The sequence below is a fragment of the Mustelus asterias genome, chromosome 5, assembly GCF_964213995.1.
Source record: "Mustelus asterias chromosome 5, sMusAst1.hap1.1, whole genome shotgun sequence".
NCBI lineage: Eukaryota > Metazoa > Chordata > Chondrichthyes > Carcharhiniformes > Triakidae > Mustelus > Mustelus asterias.
The window spans coordinates 94,962,300-94,982,893 of record NC_135805.1 but is presented as its reverse complement, the minus strand read 5'-3'; the positions used below and the strand labels follow the sequence as shown (position 1 = coordinate 94,982,893).

Here is a 20,594-nt window from a genome sequence, read left to right as displayed (position 1 = left end):
CATATCATGTTATTATAATTATTTGGCCTTATTTACTGTCCAAGACACAAGGCACCAATCACTCAAATGGGATTGGGTAAATGCATTGTGGATTCATTTATTAAGACTTGGCACATGTGGACAGTTATCCATAGGTATAAAGCTTGAAAGCGGCAGAGTTGTGTGTGTGCTCTGCTCAAAGCAAAAATTAAACTATGACTGGATCACGTGACACTCCCTTCTAGTGATGTTATGCTGATATCCCTTGAAGGCATATTAAAACAATATGAACCACTGAAGATGACAGATGAGGCCCTGACTGAATGAAATAGATGTTCACTGTTAGCGAGCGTTGGATAGCTGGTATGCGAGCCAACTGCCCATTAAGGTCTACTTTAATCATCAGGCTTCATTTAGAATTTAGCTATTGTGCTGCAGATGGAAAGCAAACACCCAATACTCTCCTAAAATGACAAACAGGATGCTGCGTAGCTTGTAAGACCTCAATATGTATTTTAACTGACCTGTCATCTACCTCAGCCACAAGTGAGAGCAGGAATGGGCACTAAATCATAACTTGCCATTTTTAGCACACTGCCGACCATTTCTCTGGGTGGAAGAACACAAAATCCACCCAAATGTTTCTTCCTGATGATGGCAATCAGAATTGTTATCCAGGATGATTCAATTTATTTCTAAATTCTCACCACCCAAGTGTTTACAGACCTATATTGTCTCCCCATCTGGCAACGTCTGAATTTAAAATTCTCATCTTTGCTTTCAAATCTCTCAGTGACTTCACCCCTCCCTAACTCTGTAACCTCCTCCATTCTGACAACCCACTGACATCTTGGAGCTCCTCCTATTCTGCCCTCTCTTGCATCTCTGATTTTTATCACTCTGCCATTGGCATCCAGCCTCTAGATTCCTTCCTCCTCGCCACCCCCCCCCCCCCCCCCCCCCCCCCCCGCCACCCCCAAGGCTAGCTTCCTCTCTTTCTTTAAAATGCTTGTTATTACCTCTTTGATCAAGATTTTGGCCATTTTCATTAACATCTCCTCATGTATCTCAATGTCAACGTTTTCTTGAAACACTCCCGTGAAGCATTTTGCAATATCTTAATACATTAAAGACACCAATAGTTACAAATTGTTATTATAAATAGTGTTGGAATCTCAATCTCCTTAGTACTAATGGTAAATTGTTTATGTTCTTATATCCCTGAGTATGAAAGTACCTAAACTTCCCCCTTTGTTCTATTTTTCGTGATAATTGCACTCTTTAAGTTTTGATACCAGACGCCATTGTGGAGCTGTAAAAGAGCCTGAGCCACTTTGTGCCTCAGTTTAAGTGGAAGTGGTGAGGTGCTCATGTTAACTGGTCGTCCCAATACATCTCTCTCACTTTGGGACCTGAGGGATTTAGTTGCGTGCTGTGTAGAGTTAGCACACAATTAGATCCTGCAGTGGGGAAGGTACAGGTGGCCTCTTTAAGGACATTCAACATTATGATACTGGGGGAGAATGAGAGTGGGGAATGATCTGAACCACGTCCCTTAAAATTGTAATTGTGGTTCTGTCTATACCATGGATCCTCAATTTACATACAGCTGGGTGCTCGAGCTACACACGGAAAAGTCCTTTCTAAAATGGAGACGACTAAAACTAATGTGGTTGTAAGTATATTGGCCCCATTTAGAGGCTGCTCCTGCCCTGTTGACCAAATTCAGCCAGTTAAAATCAGCCTGTTTGTTACGTTCTTACAATTGAATCATTTTCACTCTTTCAAAACCTTTCATAACTTTGAAATCTCCATTTCAAATCCTCTGAAGTGCACATTCTGGGATATCATTCTTGTGAACTTTCACTGCATTCTTTGCATGGCAGTTATATTGTTTCTGTAAGTGTACCAAATTCAAATTTAACAAATTTTATATTCAATTCCTCCATATATAAAATCCAGAATTTATCTTTTTTCAACAGTTGTAATGTAATCTAGTGTAATGTCTAGCTTTAAAAGCAGATATGTAAGTAGATCTTTGGAGCTTTCTTTCTTGATCATATTAATAGTTTTGCCATTTGGATGTTTCTTTAGCTGTTATGTTATTTTGTTTTATTATTTATCTACTAAAGAAAGTCTGGATCAAATCAAAAGGGAAGAAAAAGAAAGTTTTCATGCTAATATTAGCTGTGATTTGAAAAATTAATTTTTTTTGAAGTCTGCTAATGATGTCATATATGTTAACATAAAAAATGTCACTATTAGTTGTTGTACCCATGAGATAGGTTCTACTTTCTAAAATCTGAGACAGTAAAGCAGGCAGTTTCCTCCCCCTCCCTCCTTCAAATTTGATGTTTCAAAAGTGTTCAGCTTTGAAGGAACATAAAGACTCTGATGGAAATATAGGGTGGTAATATTAAAGGGGAAGTGGAACAGGAGCCCAGGTTAATGGTGCTTCTGATTTCTTGTCACCCACACTTGGGGATACTGAGGTAGAGTAGATGGAAGGTTAAGGATGTGGTGATTAAGAAAGGAGAACACAGGGTTTAAGTGGATAGTTTAATTGGAAAATAGTAAATGGTTTGTCGGAAGATACAGGGGTAGGAAATGTGTTTTTGAGTAAGGGATTGAGGGAAGAATAAATCATTGAGAGAAGGGATAAGAAGTGAGCTACTGAGACACATTTTCCTTACATCCCCTGTCCCAAATGCAGTCTGTAGCCATTGGCGACACCATTCCATGCTTCACCTCACCATATAAGCCACAAGCTCTCACCCAAAACAACAGAAACGGTGGCAGAAATAGAAGACAAAGAGAAACACAAAAGAAAAAAACAAGGAACAACATATAGAAGAGAGGAGCAAGAGACAGAAACAGAAGAGGAGAAACATTAAGGAATCAGGGAGTGGCCTCTCTGGCTCACTGTGTACAATGCCACAGGATTATTAACTTGTTTCAAATTAAATTCAAAAATTTTAAAAGCTTAAACTAACAAAGCCAAAACACAACTTTGATGTGGTGGGGAGAATTGCTTCAGCAATCACAGTAGCTTGGCCGCAGTCCTTGGGCCACAGAAAAGATGAGTTTTTAAAAATGTATTAAATTACACCTGGCCTATATAACTGATTGGTCTGTGAAGCAAGGTTTTAACTTATAAAGTTTCCTATACCTCTCCCTGATCCTTATCAATGCTGGATACTAGAAGCACAATCTTCTTTAACAGTACCCAATATTGCTAAGATATCTATATTAAGATTGACATTACAATATGCAAAATTCCCACCATTCACCTATTACTTGCACATACCTATCCAAATATGGAACATCATATTTAACGTCAGCCATCATTTCCAGCATGGTTTTCATCTTGTTATTTGGAAATATTAGATAATTTTATTAGAAGCAGTACAGAGAAATTTCACTCGAATCATTCCTTGCATGAAGGGTTTTCCTATAGTATGGACAGGCTGGACATGTACCCATTGGAGTTTAGGAGAATGAGATGTGACCTTATTGAAACATGGAGGGGAGGGGACTTGATAGGGTAGATACCGGAAGGATGTTTACACTTGTGGGGGAGACTAGAACTAGAGGACACAGTTTAAGAATAAGAGGGTCTCCCACTTAAGACTGAGATGAGAAGATTTATTTTCCTCTGAGCGTTGTTAGTATGTGGCATTCTCTTTCAACAGAGCAGTGGAATTTGGGTCATTGAGTTTATTCAAGGCTGAGTTAGACAATGTTTTGGTAGAAAAGGGAGTCAGGGGGTGCGGGGGGGAGTGGAGCTCAGACAGGATAGTAGAGTTGAGACCACAACCAGATCAGCCATGATCTTATTGAATGACGATGTAGGCTTGAAGGGCTGAATGACTTATTCCTCCTAAGTCCTATGGTCATTGTGGGATAATATCCATTCTGTGAAAACAGTGAGAAAAGGATATAGATTGGCCTTGCTGGCTTGAAACAAATGCTGGAGAGAAAGGATATTTCTAAATTAAATGGATGGATGGATGAAAGTAATTAATAAAAAGAAATGCACACACAAAGAAATTGTCAGTGGTCCAAGAGGGGAGTCTTGTAACACAGTGTATAGAATATATGAACTTCTGGATTTAATTTGTTTTGAAATTTTGATTGTACATATTAACTACTTTCTATTGAAAGAGAAAGAGGTGATTCTGTTATTTGTACAGTAATTATGTTTAATTGTATGCAAGTTGTGGCTAGTAATTGGGGATTCACTATGAAAAGATCAGATTGAAACTGTGCTAGTTGGTGTATGCCAGCAATGTGCAACTCTGCCAATAAATATAAGTACAGTATATAAATACTGGCTCCAGTTCTATCTTTCACCAGCTGGTTATCTTAGGAAGAACACATGGAAAGTCATAAAAACCCTGGGATAGAAGTAATCAAATCCTCAGTAGAACATGATCTTTGTGCTACTGTAACCAATAAAATGGGGGTTGTGTCTAACCAGAGTTAAATCATGGGTTAGATTTTTCTAAAGTTTATTTATTTAATTTCCAGTGATAAGGTTCAGCACAAATGTTCTCTGACCTACACATAAGTGGAATAGAATTGTGGTGAGGTTGATTGTAAATCATCTCTAAAAGTGATGCTTAATGGGATAAATGGTGCTAGTTTGTTACTTGCTTCTACTGTCACACCCTTTTAATGTTTATACTGTTGATTGGCTTGATGTACAACCTGATTAGTTTCAATATAGTATCTCATTCATAAATCTTGGTAAAAATAGTGCTTTTACAAACACTGCATGAAGTTTTGTTTAAATTAAAGTAATTAAAACTTCTACTTGTGGGTATTATCCTGAATAGTTTTCTTCAACCTATTTCAAAAGGATTCAAAAATTGCATCCCTTTTATAAGGGATACAATTTCAAACTACAGTTGTGGCAATAAATCTCAGCGTTCATTGTGTGCTCCTGATTTTCACAGAAAATGAATTGGAGGCTTGTCTTATTTTCAACTTACAAAGAGAAAAATATGAAATGGTGTTGAATCAAGAAAGTTTATCTTGTGATGAAGCTGTCACCAACATGAAGTTTTTAATGTAACAAGTTTACTAGTTTGTGATCGTTTTCAATAGTTCCTTCGTTTTTTTTTACAGACATTGAGCGAGAGGATATCTTTGGACTGAATGGACAAATAGAACATAAATTAACTTTTCTTAGGCAAAATGTGCCAAAGGATATCAAGCTCGTGCTGATTGGCCATTCTATTGGTTGTCATATGATACTAGAAGTGATGAAGCGTGAACCCAAATTACAGGTAAGTGTTCGAAGTGGACAAGTGTGATGTTTGCGCAACAGGATTAAATAGATCATTTTTATACTGTACTTAGTGACTGATGTTCTGATGCTAATACAGGTAAGTTGTATCAGTCGCGGTTTGAGTAGCAAAAACTTGGCATTTTAACCACTATTCTTTGCACCAGGCACATGGCATAAACTGAATCAAAACAGGCCTTATTTCTATTAGACCCAACTCAGCTTAAAGTATAAAAAATATCCCAGGTGGAGCAGTAAGCAGGCAATCGACTTCATTGCCTCTGCCACTATCGACAGCAAGAAAATTTGTCAGAGGTCAGTTTGCAGATCTGAGAATGAAATGAAAATGTCGTAATATAGATTATCTGCAAGAAAAACTGGCTTTCTGTTGAATTTAAATTGAATGTAGTATTTTGATTATATATTGTTCCCATTATAATCCCCATATTTAGATCTTTGACTTTATGGCTCAGAGTTTTATTATTTTTTTTACTGTACCAGTTTTTGCCCAAGGATTGCTATGAGCCATCATTTTTATTGAACTTTTTGCATTGCTATCCACTGTTACTCAATGCTCTATTTCATTTTAAAAATTGAACTGCATCACAGTTCCACAGCATTTCTTAATAAGGTACAATGTAGGTGCTTTACAATTTACAACTCCCACTATACAATTTCCCCAGCTATCCTCGTTGAAGACTGTTAAAGTTTCAGACCATAACACCTGAAGACGAAATGACTAATTTGGATCAAAGAAGATACTTTTCTCCATTTAAGAGAGAATCTAGAAATTAGCTCACTTGTCTTTTCCACATCAAAAACAAAATGGGGGCCACGGAATTGACATGGAATAATGAATTGAGCTTTAAGAACAGTGGCTGAGATTGCTCGCACGATCTCATTAATCTGGAGCAGATACTGAGAAGTGAAACAGAAATAATCTTGCTTTTTGTACTACTTTAAAAGAGTGATGTTTGAAATTCAGAGCTCAAAAGCTGAACCACTTCCATGAATTAGGCAGCTTAAATGGTAATGTTCTGTCATATCATTTAAGCAGTAATTTAAAGTATTGGTTACTATCCATGTTAAATTAGGAGCAAGACTTGCCATTTTCCATTATGCACCTTCATCAATGATCAGGTGTGCAAATTTCCCCCTTTGGACCATGTGAACCCCCTAGCCATGGCAACCAGATCTTTAAAGTTCTGGTCATCAGTTTTTTTTGCACTTATATCTCTAATTTACTAATTTGAACCTCATGGGCCTAGATTCAGGGCTGCACTGAAATCCTGCAACTTATGCCTCCTGTGAAACCAGCAACTGGGACGGCACGGTGCTACAGTGGTTAGCACTGCTGCCTCACAGCGGCAGGGACCCGGGTTCAATTCCAGCCCCGGGTCAATGTCTGTGTGGAGTTTGCACGTTCTCCCCGTGTCTGCGTGGGTTGCCTCCGGGTGCTCCGGTTTCCTCTCACATTCCAAAAATGTGCGGGTTAGGTTGATTGGCCCATGCTAAATTACCCCTTAGTGTCAGGAGGAACTAGCAGCGCAAATTCGTGGGGTTACAGTAATGGGGTTGATGGTGCAGGCTCAATAAGCTAAATGGCCTTTTTCTGCACTGTAGCGATTCTATGATTCTATCCGTGCATGGTCATATATGGACCATACGCTACTGTATCCAAATAACAACTGATCCAGGAAGATTATTTGCCATCTGGATAATAGGCCCACCAATACCTAGCAAAAGATTTTGGTATTTGAAATCTTTCGCCAAAATGGTATGTCCCCCACGAAGGAGCAATGAGGTAACATTCCGAAATACCACTATACTTGACGGGATATAATTTAAATGCCAGTAGCTTTTTAGCTTTTGAGATGAGGTCAATGTGTGGGCAAAAGTTCCTCCTTTTTGCCTTTCCAGCAGCATAACAAGGGCCTGTGTAATTTCCAAAGTAGTGCAGGATTAACTTTCTTCCATTATTGCTCAAATTTTTATAATGGCAATTTAAAATTATCAATGAATTTTTATTTCCACTGATTGTTAGGGGCTGAAACTGAACTAAATGTTTTGCCAAAATAATGTCATAATATTATTTAAGCATTTTACAATTTACAGCTCTGCCACTTTCATTCAGTGTCTAAACATACTTCATAAGCAAGGAAACACTAACTAAACAATGCAGTGATTTGTCTATGGATGTGTATGTGCATAAGTCATTGAAAGAAAAAGGACAGGTTGGGAGTGTGGTTAATAAGGCTCTATTAATGGGGAATAGTGAACAAGAACAAGGTGGTTATGTTAAAGTTGTATAGAACAGTGGTTTGGCCTCAACTGGAGCATTGTGTCCAGTTCTAGGTGCTGCACTTTAGGTAGGGACGTGAAGGCACGAGAGAGAGTGCAGAAAAGATTCATGAGAATGATTTCAGGGATGAGGAATTTCAGTTACAAAGCTAAAATGAGAGAAATCAGGACTGTTTTCCCTGGAGAAGAGAAGGTTAAGTAGAGATCTGATGGAGGTATTCAAAATCAAGAGGGGTCTGGACAGAATAGATGGGAGAAACTGTTCCCACTGGTAGAAGGATCTAGTTTGAGAGGGCACAGATTTAAGATAATTGGCAAAACAAGCAATGGCGACAGGAGAGATTTATTCGGGCAACAAATGGTTTGGATCTGGAACACAGTACCTGAGTGTTAGGTGGAGCAATAACTTGCTCACGGACACTCAGTTTGAGGGCCACTCAGCACCGAGCCGCATTACAGCCTTGTTCAAATCATGGACAATAGAACTGAACTCAAGAGATGAGCTGAGAGTCATTACCCTTGACAACAAGTCAGCATTTGACCAAGTGTGGCATCAAGGATCCTGAGCAAAACGTAAGTCAAAGGGTATCAGGGGAAACTCTACAATGGTTGTAGTCATACCTGGCACAAAGTAAAATAGTTGTGGCTGTTAGAGGTTAATCATCTCAGTCCGAGGACATTGCTGCCCATTTGACCATTCTGTTTATATCTTCTTGTAGCCCAAGATACACCGCCTCACTGTTAACCACACGCCCAATCTTTGTGTCATCCGCAAACTTACTAATCCTACCCAATATGAGAGAGATGGATCGATTGGGCTTGTGCTCACTGGAATTTAGAAAAATGCGAGGGGATCTCATAGAAACATATAAAATCCTAATGGGATTGGACAGGCTAGATGTGGGAAGAATGTTCCTGATGTTTGGGGAGTCCAGAACTAGGACTTCCCAAATCGGAATAGAAGTGGGGGATGGAACCCATAGACACAAGCCCCTAGCGACTGAACCGTCTGGTGATCAGGGTCTCCCTTGTCGCCCTTGCATGCCTCATTTGAGCTGTCAGCCCTCCAGGGCCTGTTTGGTGTTCCTTAGTGTGCTCTTCCTCTTCCTCCTCCTCCTCCTCTTCCTCCTCCTCCTGCTGGTCATCCTCCCCAGCGACGCCCAGTTGGTCAGCCTCCGCGTCCTCCTCCTCCTCCAATATGTCACTTCTCTTTGGAGCCAGATTGTGCAAGGCACAGCACATGACCACTATGCGGGATGAGATCACTGGGCTGTATTGGAGGGCCCCGCCAGAGTGGTCCAGGCACCGGAATCGCATTTTGGGGAGCCCAATGCACCTCTCCACTATTGTGTGGGTGGCTACATGGGCCTCAGTATAGCGGGTCTCCGCCTCATCAGCCATGTCCGAAGCGGGTAACCCACATCACCCACGAGCCACCCCCGCAGCCTGGGCTGCTCCTCAAATGCTTCCGGGATGTCTGAGCTCCTGACAATGAAGCTGTCATGCACGCTGCCTGGGTGTCTTGCACAGACATGCATAATGTTCATATTATGGTCACACAATAGTTAAACTTTCAGGGAGTGGAACCCCTTTCTGTTGATGAACCTTCACGGATTCTATAAGGGGGCCTTGAGGGTGACGTGTGTGCAGTCGATGGCCCCCAGTACATTAGGCATCCCCACAATAGCTGCGAACCCTGTAGCCCGAGCTTCCTGATGGGTGTGGTCCAGATTAAATTTGATGCACTGCCCAGCCCGGGCATACAGGGCTTCTGTGACCAGCTTGACACAGGTGTGTACAGTTGCCTGGGAGATGCTACATACATCTCCGCTAGGGGTCTGGAAGGAGCCAGACACATAAAAATTCTGAGCGGCCGTCAATTTGACAGCCACTGAGAGACACCCCCCCCCACCTCTAGGTGCCAGGTCCTGCAAAGGTTGCACAGGTGTTGTAATGTCTCCTTTTGGAGTCGGAGACGTCGGCGGCACACAGTATCCAACATCTGTTCAAATGACACTCGTGCACGGAACTGCTGGGGTCTCTGCTCCCTCCTTCTCCTGCGCCACCCCACCCCCCCTCTTGGTGAATGGCAGCCACCTCCTGCCTGTGGTGCTCGTCTCCCTCTACTCCTGCACGTGGTAAGGCCCGGGCCTCCTGTGGCCGCAATTCTTGCTCCAGCTCCTCCTCCTCAGCTCCAGCAGCAACCAAAAGAACAGCAAGATCGATCAATTGCATTGCAAAGCCATCTTGTCACTCTGAAGGGTGGGGTGGAGATAGAGAGGAACATATGTAGAGGTTAAGGAATGCTGCTGCTTGCCCCTAGCACATCCACAGTCACTGTCCATACCCCCCAATTCCCCCAGCCATATGCTCCCCACAATCACAGCCCTCCCAATTTCCACAGCCACATGCTCCCCACAATCACAGCTCCCTGCAAAGTTGAGAGGCTGCGGCAGTGCAATTTGCAAGGGTTTTTTGCACATCTTTCAGCTGCAAGTGAGCTGAGTGCACTAGGACCCAGCAGCATCGCAAGACCCGAGGTCAGTGCTGAGACCCGGGTCCGTGCTGCAAGTCGGACATCGGAGACCCTGCAGAGCAACAGTCCCCACCCCCCACACAGTCGCAGAGCCACCACCGACCCGAGAAAGAAAATGGCCACAACGAAAGGACACCCGTGAACAGCAGAGAGCTGTCAGACGCTATGCGCTTATCTCCTCACTAACCCTCACTGATGGAGCACCCAAATCGGACTTTTATGGAGCATGCCTGTTTTGTGCCGATTCCAGATTGGCAAACGTGGTGGTAAAGGGGGAAGTGCTGGTAAAGTTGGGTGTACAGCCCGTTAATTCAATTTAAATGCATTTAAGTGGCCGTCGCACCCGTTTCAGGTGCGGTCCCGATCGTGTCCATTTTCGGCTCTTGGTAATGGGGGAACCGGCACAGAGGTGGGCGCGGATCGCGCTACTCGCCTCACGCCCGACTTTACCAAGTTTTTGCATCCAAAAACGGGCGCAACTTGATGGTAAAATCGGGCCCTATGATTCTATTCTAAGATTTTGATCCAGCAATGGTGAAGGAACAGCAATATTGTTCCATATGGCTTAATGGCTGTGATCTTCAGCTTAAACACCATTTCCCCATATCCCTTGATTCCGTGAGAGAGCAAAAATCTGTCTAACATAGCCCTAAATATATTTAATGGCGGAATATTCAACACTGGGTAGAAAATTCGAAAGATACACACACCCCGCATGAAGAAATTTCTCCTACTCTCAATCCTAAATGATTTTTCTCCCACCCCACCCCCTCACTCCTATGTCCACATGTTTTTGAAAGAAAATAATCCAAAAAGTTTTCTTTATTTCTTTTATGTCCTTATTTCTCACCAAATGTGTTTTTCTTAACTTGTCATGAAACATTTGAACATGAAACAGACAAATTGTCGGTTGTGTTATCATGGGGGAAGGGTATTTGTTGAGTCATGCCAAAATAGTAGTATAAAAGCAAACCCTATCATGGTTTAGCTCATTTGTTAATCTTTATGATTTGCACACAATGAAAAGCATATAGAAAACTCTTTGGTTTGGCAAAGTGTCAAAACAATGGCATCTGAGTCAATCTTGGAACAAAGTCTTTCAGTGAAAATGTCAAATTGGAAACATATTTCTATTTTAAACAGACACTGTCCCTTTTGTTGCCCTACGTAGTGACTAAGCCGTACTGCTATATCAAATGCTGATATTCAAACCTCACAATTATCGTGTTGCACTGCCTTACATTTAAACCATAACTGTTAACATAAGCTGTCATCGGTGCAGCAATGTACAAATTATTTGGTGATGCTCAAATTTATTTGAAACCAACTCGATATGAATTTTATTTTGAACTCCAGCATTAAGTTGCAAATCATATTGTGTAGATTTTTTTTCACGTTTTAAATACAACATTCTGGCAGTTAGCCAACAAAAGCACTTTCTTTAAAACGTTAGCCCAGTTGAATACAAACTACCAATCACACTTCTTTTTATCCTCTGGCTAAACAGCTGAACTGTTCCCGTGAATGTTCCCCTCATAGATGTCAATGGAATGGAAATCAGCAGGTTCCATAATGGGCAGTTGATCTGTACCTCTGGATTACCGCCCACGCACACAGAAATTTACCCCTGTGACTTTAATCCTGATACATAAGAACTATAAGACACGATTTGGCAATCTTTGATTAACATTGGTTGTACTAGCTATAATTATAAAATATTCCTATAGTTTACTGTTTCTGTGAATCTTAGATATGCCAGCTATATGCCAGGAAGTTTTGGCAATTTTATAAGTGGCTTGCTTCCAATAGCACAGGACCAGCACTTGTGAAACTCAGTGGTATGGGCTTCTTAGAACATAAAGGGACCTGAATGGAGTATTCAATTGCAGTTACAGAATCCCACTCTATCCTGCTGCCAATGATTTATTTTCTTCTGTTCGCATAGTTGCCTCTGGAGTAATCCAGCCTTGACTCTTTCCTCCACATTATTTACATACTGCCTCTCATCAACATTATCTGGAATCTCTGTGGTCAGGTTTCTTGTGTGTGCCAATCGGCAGCCAATTCTAGCTTACTGCCTTCCTCTTTGGCCCAAATGTTGTTGCCATTCTCTCAAATTGCCTGTCTAATGTCAAGATCTAAAGAACCCTCAACCTCCTCAGCTGAAGTCAGTAATAATTGAGCTATTGCCGAATACATTAACTCCAGAATTGATAGGGCAAATGATCAGGTTGTTGGCTCAACAATGACATTTTGCCTGCACTTAAAAAAAAACTTGCATTTATGTAGCTCCTTTTGTGACCTTTGTATGTTCCAAAGTACATTAAAACCAATGAAGTATTTTGAAGTCTCATCGTTGTTTTAATATAGGGAACATGACTGCCAATATGTGCGCATTAAGCTCCCAAAGTGGTGGTATAATGACCATATAATTTGTTTTGGTGATATTATTTGAGGGCAAATGTTAACCAGGACACCATGGAGAACTCAAGTAACATCATGGGATGTCTCGTGTCCAATTGAGAAGACAAATGGAACCTCTGTTTAATTCATTCTCTCATCCTCTGACACCAGTACTCTCAGTCGGTACTAGAAAATCATTGTAGATTTCATACTCCAGTATCTGGTGCGAGACATGAACCCTGAACCCAACTCAAACACAAGAATGCTACCAATTGAGCCTTGGCTCATACTGAAATAAAGAGAGCAAAAGCTGCGTGAAGAAAATAGAAAGAGGGAGAAAGCAAGAAATTATTGGCCCATTAGCTTAACATCTGGCATTGGATCATGCTAGAATCAATTATTAAGGAGGTAGTAGAAATTCATTATACAGTCAGGCAGAGTCAAAATGGTTTTGTGAAAAGGAAATCATGTTTGACAAATTTATTACAAACATTTGAGGATGCAACAAACAGGGTGGATAAAGGGGAACCTGTAGAAATGGTGTCAATGGATTTTCAAAGGCCATTTGATAAATTTCCAAGTAAAAGGTTGCTAGAGAAAATAAGAGCTCATGGTGTTCGGGGTGATATACGAACATGGAAGAAGATTGGCTAATTAATGGGAAATGGAGAAAAGTGGGTAATTTCCAATTTAATAAACCGTAACCAATGGAATGCCATAGGATTCATTGCTGGGACAATATTTACAATCTATATAATGATATTGAAGGGATTGATTGTATTGTAGTCAAATTTGCTTATGATACAAAAATAGATAGGAAGTGTTTTGAATTCTCTTCCCCAGGGAGCAATAGAGGCTGAGTCATTGAATATATTCAAGGCTGAGTTAAACAGATTTTTGATCAACAGGGGAGTCGAGGTTATGGGAGTAGGCAAAAAAATGTAGTTATGGCCTCAGTCAGATCAGCCATGATCTTATTGAATGGCAGAGCAGGCTCGATAGGCCAAATGACTTATTTTGCTCCTATTTCTGATCTTATAACGAGAAACATTAAGAATGTTTAAATGCACTTAGCACAATCAACAACATCAGTGATTTTGAAGCTGTATATTCAGTACAATTCAATGTTTTAATCTGTTAAAGCCAAAAAGTGTTAAACTCCATAATAACTACTCCAGGGAAGATTGCATCTTGACAACATTTGCCAGATGTGACTGGCCTCTTGGTGCTCTGAGATCATCATGAATTTGTTCATGATTAAGCCACTCCTGCACCTGTATTCTAGGAATAGATGGGCTTATTGAAGCAAAAATCAATATTTGCATTAATCCAAAATTCTACTGGCCAATTGTCCTGTTTGGGTATTTATTTTCTTTGGTCATAACTCAGTTCCAAAACATGCTGAACCAACATAATGCATAGGTCTTGTTCTTGATGTTGTGTTGGGCCTTAATCAACCACTAGAGTAAATATTGTAGTCAGTTGCTTGCATCATTATCGTGTTGTTGCATCGCTTTTCCTGGAAAATAAATCACTGATTTTGAGTTCAAGCCAGTATCATTATACTCGTAGCTTATTTTAAAATGGAAACACTCAGGAATCAGTAGTGGATATTCAACAAAATTTGTAACGGACACATTATTGCTTTAGTTTTGTTTACTGAAATATTACTATAATTATTTATGTATATTTGTGCTCAGTAAGATAATTCTGCAAATTAACATTTATTAACAATTTTGATTATTTTATTGTTTCTTAAAATTAATGTTGTTTTCACGACAACATAAGGTATAATTTTATATCACCAAACATCCTGAGTTTCAAATGGAAAAGCAAACTAGTAATTATATCGGCTGGGCTCCATTGTCAGCAAACATAAGAGTCCCTCTGCTATTTCTTGCAATATACTCTTGTAAATAGAGTTGTGGCAGTTTCAGTAACTTAATACTCCCTCTCAGTTCACACTGGCGGCTCCCACAGAATATTTGAAATTTGTTTTTTATCTTTATTTATTCAAGACACTAGTGATTATTGTGTGAATTTAGCCAGTGGGGGAAGGACTGGGTCCTGGTGGCACCCGTTATTCAAACAAGTTTGCATTTAGCCAAATGGGTTTGAACCTCACTTTTCCCCCAGAAATATGCCAGGTACAGGATTAGAAGTTAGCCACCAGCCTGAAACAGACATCAGAACACTTGAACTCGCAGAACAAAGTCCTGGTACCTAATTTAGAGACCCATTTGAAATTTCGCGTCAGCTGGACGGAACATGGGCCACACATTCTCAGCTCATTGTTTCCATTATAACCAGTGGTCCTTAAAGAGATGCCACCCACAAAAGATTAAATAACTTCTGAGTACTTTCTTTTCTGTAGAGCCAAAGAGAAGTAGATTCTCTAGTCTCTCCAGAACATATCTAAGGGCTGGCTCTATGTCAAAATTGGACAAGCTGCTCAGCGTCCTGACTGACAAGCTGCATCAGGCAGTCCAAATGGCCCCACAGCTTTCTGGTACTTTGCAGATGAGGCTGGGGACCCAATTCCCAGTGAACCTCAAGCTAACATCTCAGGAATTGCGTTCAACCATGAAACTCATTTCACGCTTGTTTCTAGAATTACTTCAATTTCCTTGCCAGTATATCCAAATCAAAATATAACCAATTTGATAATAAAATCTAAAATTCATTTTCAAACCAAATTCAACCTGCAGGGTATTTAAACCTGCGCTGAATGCAGTTGGCCTAATCTAAAATGAACAAGCAGACAAAGAAGATAGAACCTATCCATTCTGCACATTTTTCATTCACTAACTTGCCAAATAGTGTCTCCCCTAACTCTCATTGATGCTCCTAACATATTCATTGAATCTAGTGAGATGTCTTTGGAACACTACCATTTCATCTAACCACCAAGTTTAGTGTTGTCAACAAATATTTAACAGTATAGGAAGCATCCGTTTTGATCTTATTTTGAATGAGAATTTTTTTTCCTTCATTGGATGTGGACATCACTGGCTAAGCCCGCATTTATTGCCCATCGATAATTGCCTTTGAGAAGGTCATGGTGAGCTGCCTTCTCCATTTTCAAGTTTGCTGGTGACACCACCGTAGTGGGTCGGATTTCAAACAATGACGAGACGGAGTACAGGAAAGTGATAGAGAATCGTGTGAGATGTGCAGCGACAATAATCTCTCCCTCAATGTCAACAAAACGAAGGAGATAGTCATTGATTTCAGGAAGCGTAATGCAGGACATGCCCCTGCCTACATCAGTGGTGATGAAGTGGAAATGGTTGAGACCTTTGGGTTTCTAGGTGCCCAGATGACCAACAACTTGTCCTGGTCCTTCCACGCTGATACTATAGTTAAGCCTCTACTTTCTCAGGAGGCTGAGGAAATTTGGCATATCCACTACAACGCGTACCAACTTTTACAGATGCATCACAGAGAGCATCCTTTCCATGTATTACAGCTTGGTATGGCTCCTGTTCTGACCAAGGCTGCAAAAAACTACAAAGGGTTGTGAACGTAGCCCAGTCCACCACGCAAACCAGCCTTCCATCTATTGACTCCATCTACACTTCTTGCTGCCTCGGAAAAGCAGCCAGCATAATCAAGCACCCCACGCACATATACTCTCTTCCATCTTCCGTCGGGAAAAAGATACAAAAGTTTGAGATCACTTACCACCTGACTCAAAAACAGCTTCTTCCCTGCTGCCGTCAGGCTTTTGAATGGATCTGCCATATATTAAACTAATCTTTATCTACAACCTAGCTATGACTATCACACTATATTGTGAACCCTTTCTTTTTCTTCTCCCCTATGTACTCTATGAACGGTATGTTTTCTCTGTCTCGCATGTGAGAAACAATGCTTTTCACTGTATCCCAATACATATGACAAATCAAATATAAATATAAATTCTTGAAGCACTGCAATCCATGTGGTGTCAGTACACCCACAGTGCTCTTAGGGGGGGAGCTCCAAGTTCTTAACCTAGCAACAGTAAAGGAATGGCAATATATTTCCAAGTCAGGATGGTGTGTGGCTTGGAGGAGAATTTCCAGCTGATGGTGTTCCCATTTGTCTACCATCTTGTCCTTCTAAATGGTGGTAATAATGAAGGTGGCAATAATGACTTTGGTAAGTGCAATCTAAGAAGTTTTGGTGGGTTCCTGCAGTGCATCTTGTAGATGGTACACACTGCACCCTCTGTACGTCAGTGGTAGAGGGAGTGAATGCTTGTGGATGGGCTGCTAATCAAGCAGTCTGTTTTGTCCTTGATAGTGTCAAGCTTCTTGAATGTTGTTGGAGCTGCACTCATCCAGGTAAGTGGAGAATATTCCATCACACTCCTGCCCAGTGCCTTGTAGATGGTGGGCAGGCTTTGGGAGTCAGGAGATGAGTTACTTGCAACATGATTCCTAGTCTTTGATTTGCTCTTGTAGCCACAGTATTTATATGGTTAGTCCAGTTCAGTTTCTGGTCAATGGTAACACCAGAATGTTGATAGGAGACTCAGAACCAGATAGATACAAATGTCTGACATACACTGCTTATAGTTAAAGCCTTCACTATTTACCATGACCTAGTATTTTTTATTGCTGTCAATTCAGTAAACGAATCTACCATTAATTTCATGAACATTTATACTACCCTTGAAAAATCTGAATAAGGAATTAAATGCCTTTGAAATTCCACATAAATTATATCCACAGGGTAATTTTAATTCACTAACATAGTTACTTCTTGAAGGTAAAGCACATGTGGTAAACCACTGTTAAGCTTATTACCTGTGTGTGTGTGTGACATGCCTGGGCATGCCCCTGCCGGCCCTGCCTGAGACTCCTCCCCCCCCGGTCCAGGTATAAAGGTGACTGCTCCCCACCCCCCTGCCTCAGTCTCTGGACCAGTTCACCAGCATGGGTGTGCTCCAAGTCTTTTGCGAATAAAAGCCTATTTGTTCTTGCATACAAACTAGTCTTTGCTTGATTGATAGTGCATCAGCACATTTGTGGGAAAAGACCAACTGCTTCCAGAATCGGCTCTTCCTCCCTCTTAGTCTTGTCAATTAGACATTAGTAATGTCCAGTAAAATGCTCTGCTGTTATATAGATAAGGAGGTGCACTTGTCTATGGTTGGGATGCACAAGTTGTGATGCTGAGCAAGAAATTGCCAACAGAGCTACAATTTTAGCTTCTTTTCTCCAAACACATGAATTTGTCATGAAATAATTGCTAATCATAAATATAATTTTATCAGTACAAATGCACAGGAAAGGCAATGAACTATGTATACAAGTGAGCATAGGCATTTCAGTGAATTGCTGTCACAAGTTCTCAGATTTGAAACAGCTCATGCTTCATAGTTGTTGACAGCAGGTGACCTAAAAATCATAAGCAATTCTGCAGATGTTTTTAATAAAGACTTGTATAGTCTCTCTCTCTCTCTCTGTGAAAGGAGAACTGAATTCATTGTGATGAAGTAAGCCACTGGACTCTGCAGTCTGGTCTCGATAAATCCAGTTGTTTAACCAGTTTAGTGTTTTGATCAGCTATTATTGTGTGGCCATAAGTGTGTTCTGTCATAGATCAAAATTTGCAAAAACTGGCAATTGGAATTGTGCAGGCTGAAGATTTATAGACCGGCTTTCAATTCAACTGTCACGAACTGGTGTGCATTATAGATATCCAATTTCATAATGACAGCTATAAAGAGAAGTTATGGTCAGGTTGTGAGAGAGAAACAAGTCTGTAAAATATTGCAATAGGTAACCCTGGTTTTTGTTTGGTGTGTACCCCTGATCTGTTTAATACCTTGAGTATTTCCCAGAGCAAGTATATTTTATTCGTTATTCTAAACGGAGTATTTAATATTTTTGGGGCTCTAGACTCCACAAATACTGTCAGACCTGCTGAGGTTTTCCAGCATTTTCTGTTTTTGTTTCAGATTCCAGCATCCGCAATATTTTGCTTTTAATTTAATATTTTGAGTTGTTTTGAATGTTCTTAGTTTTGTGAATTGGAATAGCATTCTGCATAAAACCAGAAAGAGCTGTCAAAACTCAGGGGGTTGTGCAGCATCTGTAGAGGGAGAGGTGATGTTTCAAGTCCAATAAGGCCCTTCTTCAGAACTGAAAAAGAAAGACTTACAGTTATTCACAATCACCAGACATCTGAAAATGCTTTATAGTCAATGAAGTACTTTTGTGCTCCAGCCCTGGAGTGGGCTTTGAATTCAGAACCGTGTGATTATAGAGGTGAGTGCTACCAGTTGAGCCAGAGCTGACATATCTAGCACTAAAATGAGGTACATGCCTATATCAGAGGAGAATTAGGGTTTTAGAAGGTGTGATTTCATTGCCTTAACAGGTGAAGCAAAGCTTTTCTGTATTTTGCAGCTTGCGTGTACATACATGTAGCCTGCACAACTTCACCATCCAACAAGTCGGTCTGAGCTTTGTAAGCTAGCTGCAAATATATTTTCCTTATTCGATGAACATTTTGGTAATCTTTAATTTAGCAAAATGCATTATTGACAATTGGGAGGTAATTCTACCTAGTCTCCAACTTTAGGATTTATTGTTGCTCAGTTAAGCCATATCCAGTTGAAGAGAAATCAGTGTTAGGTTTCTTTCTGTACCAGTGTTGGTAAAACTTTTCATATTTGAATCAGAATTGTGTTTTTAATTGAGTTAAATTAATACCAGAGTTATTCCTTTTGCAAGAGGAAAGAATTGTTTCCCTTTGTCCAGAGCTATCAGCACAGTTGATGCTGTTTGTTTCTTTTAGCACCAGCACAGTATAATGTGTGACCAGATGTTGTGAAAAGGATGGGGACAGAGAAATCTGCATAAATGCGATATTCAACAAAAACACTGGCATTCTCCATAATTTTCACTATCAGTTAGAAGACACAACGGGCCCAATTTTACCATCGCGTTTCACCTGTTTTTGGGCAAAAAAACTTGGTAAAGTCGGGCATGAGACGAGTAGTGCGATCCACATCCGCCTCCACGCTGGTTCCCCCTTTACCAAGGCCCGAAAATGGCCATGATCGCGACTGCACCTGAAACAGCGCGATGTCCATTTAAATGCATTTGCATGAATTTAAATTGACTCAATGGGCTGCATGCCCAAATTTACCCTTTACTTCCCCCTTTACCACCACATTTGCCAATCCGGAATCGGCGCCAAACAGGCATGCTCCATATAAGTCTGATTCGGGCGCTCCATCAGTGAGGGTTAGTGAGGAGGTAAGTGCATAGCGTCCGATGGCTCTCTGCTTGAGATCGGTGGGGGTGGGAGGGGTGGGGGGGGGGGTGGGGGGACGGCGAGATTGTAATGTGGGTCTGCTACTACTCTGCTTGAGATCAGTAGGGGGGCAAGGGGGTCCACTGCCACTATGCCCAAGATCAGTGGAGAATAAGGGGAGTCCGCTGCCACTCTGCTTGAGATTGGTGGGGGAGGGAGGGTGGAATACTCTGCCTGTGATCAGTGGGGGGGGGGGGGGGTCCGCTGCCACTCTGCCTGAGATCAGTGGGGGTCCGCTGCCACTTTGCCTGAGATCAGTGGGGGTCCGCTGCCACTCTGCCTGAGATCTGTGGGGGTGAAAGGGGGTCCGCTGCCACTCTGCCTGAGATCAGTGGGGGGGAAGGAAGAGGGTGGACCAATCTGCCTGAGATCGGACTGGGTGGCAGAGGGATAAGGGGGTCAGTAATTTTGTGGAGTGGGGCAATGTCTGTGAGGGCCAGGGGGAGGCATTATCTGGCCTGGGAGAGATGTGGCAGGGGAGTAGCATTCTATTATTTTTTTTCTGTGCATGTGTAGATCGGAGCTGCAGGATTTTGAGCACGTTTAGTCCCACCCACAGGCTTGTGCAGCACGATTTGCACTCGCTGATATTTTTTCAGGCAGAGTGCGTATGGGGGCGCTGGAGAATGGGTTCAAAAGTCGGATCTGAAACACTCCCAGTTTCAAGTCCGCCCAGCACTTCGAATCAAAATGGTAAAATAGGGCCCAACAGGTCATCTTGATGTTGAAATCCTGATATTTGTATTTATTTTCACTTTTGGCAGCTGCATA

General features: G+C 41.3%; 1 protein-coding gene across 3 annotated transcripts in view; it reads left to right on the top strand.

The window, feature by feature from the left end:
* The window catches only part of ldah (lipid droplet associated hydrolase), a 265,023-nt gene that overhangs the window by 193,552 nt on the left and 50,877 nt on the right, over positions 1-20,594 (top strand). For all 3 annotated transcript variants that reach the window (XM_078213073.1, XM_078213075.1, XM_078213074.1), the window contains exon 4: positions 5,110-5,270. In XM_078213073.1, coding sequence (XP_078069199.1) covers positions 5,110-5,270 — 161 coding nt within the window. The remainder of the gene's footprint in view (positions 1-5,109; positions 5,271-20,594) is intronic.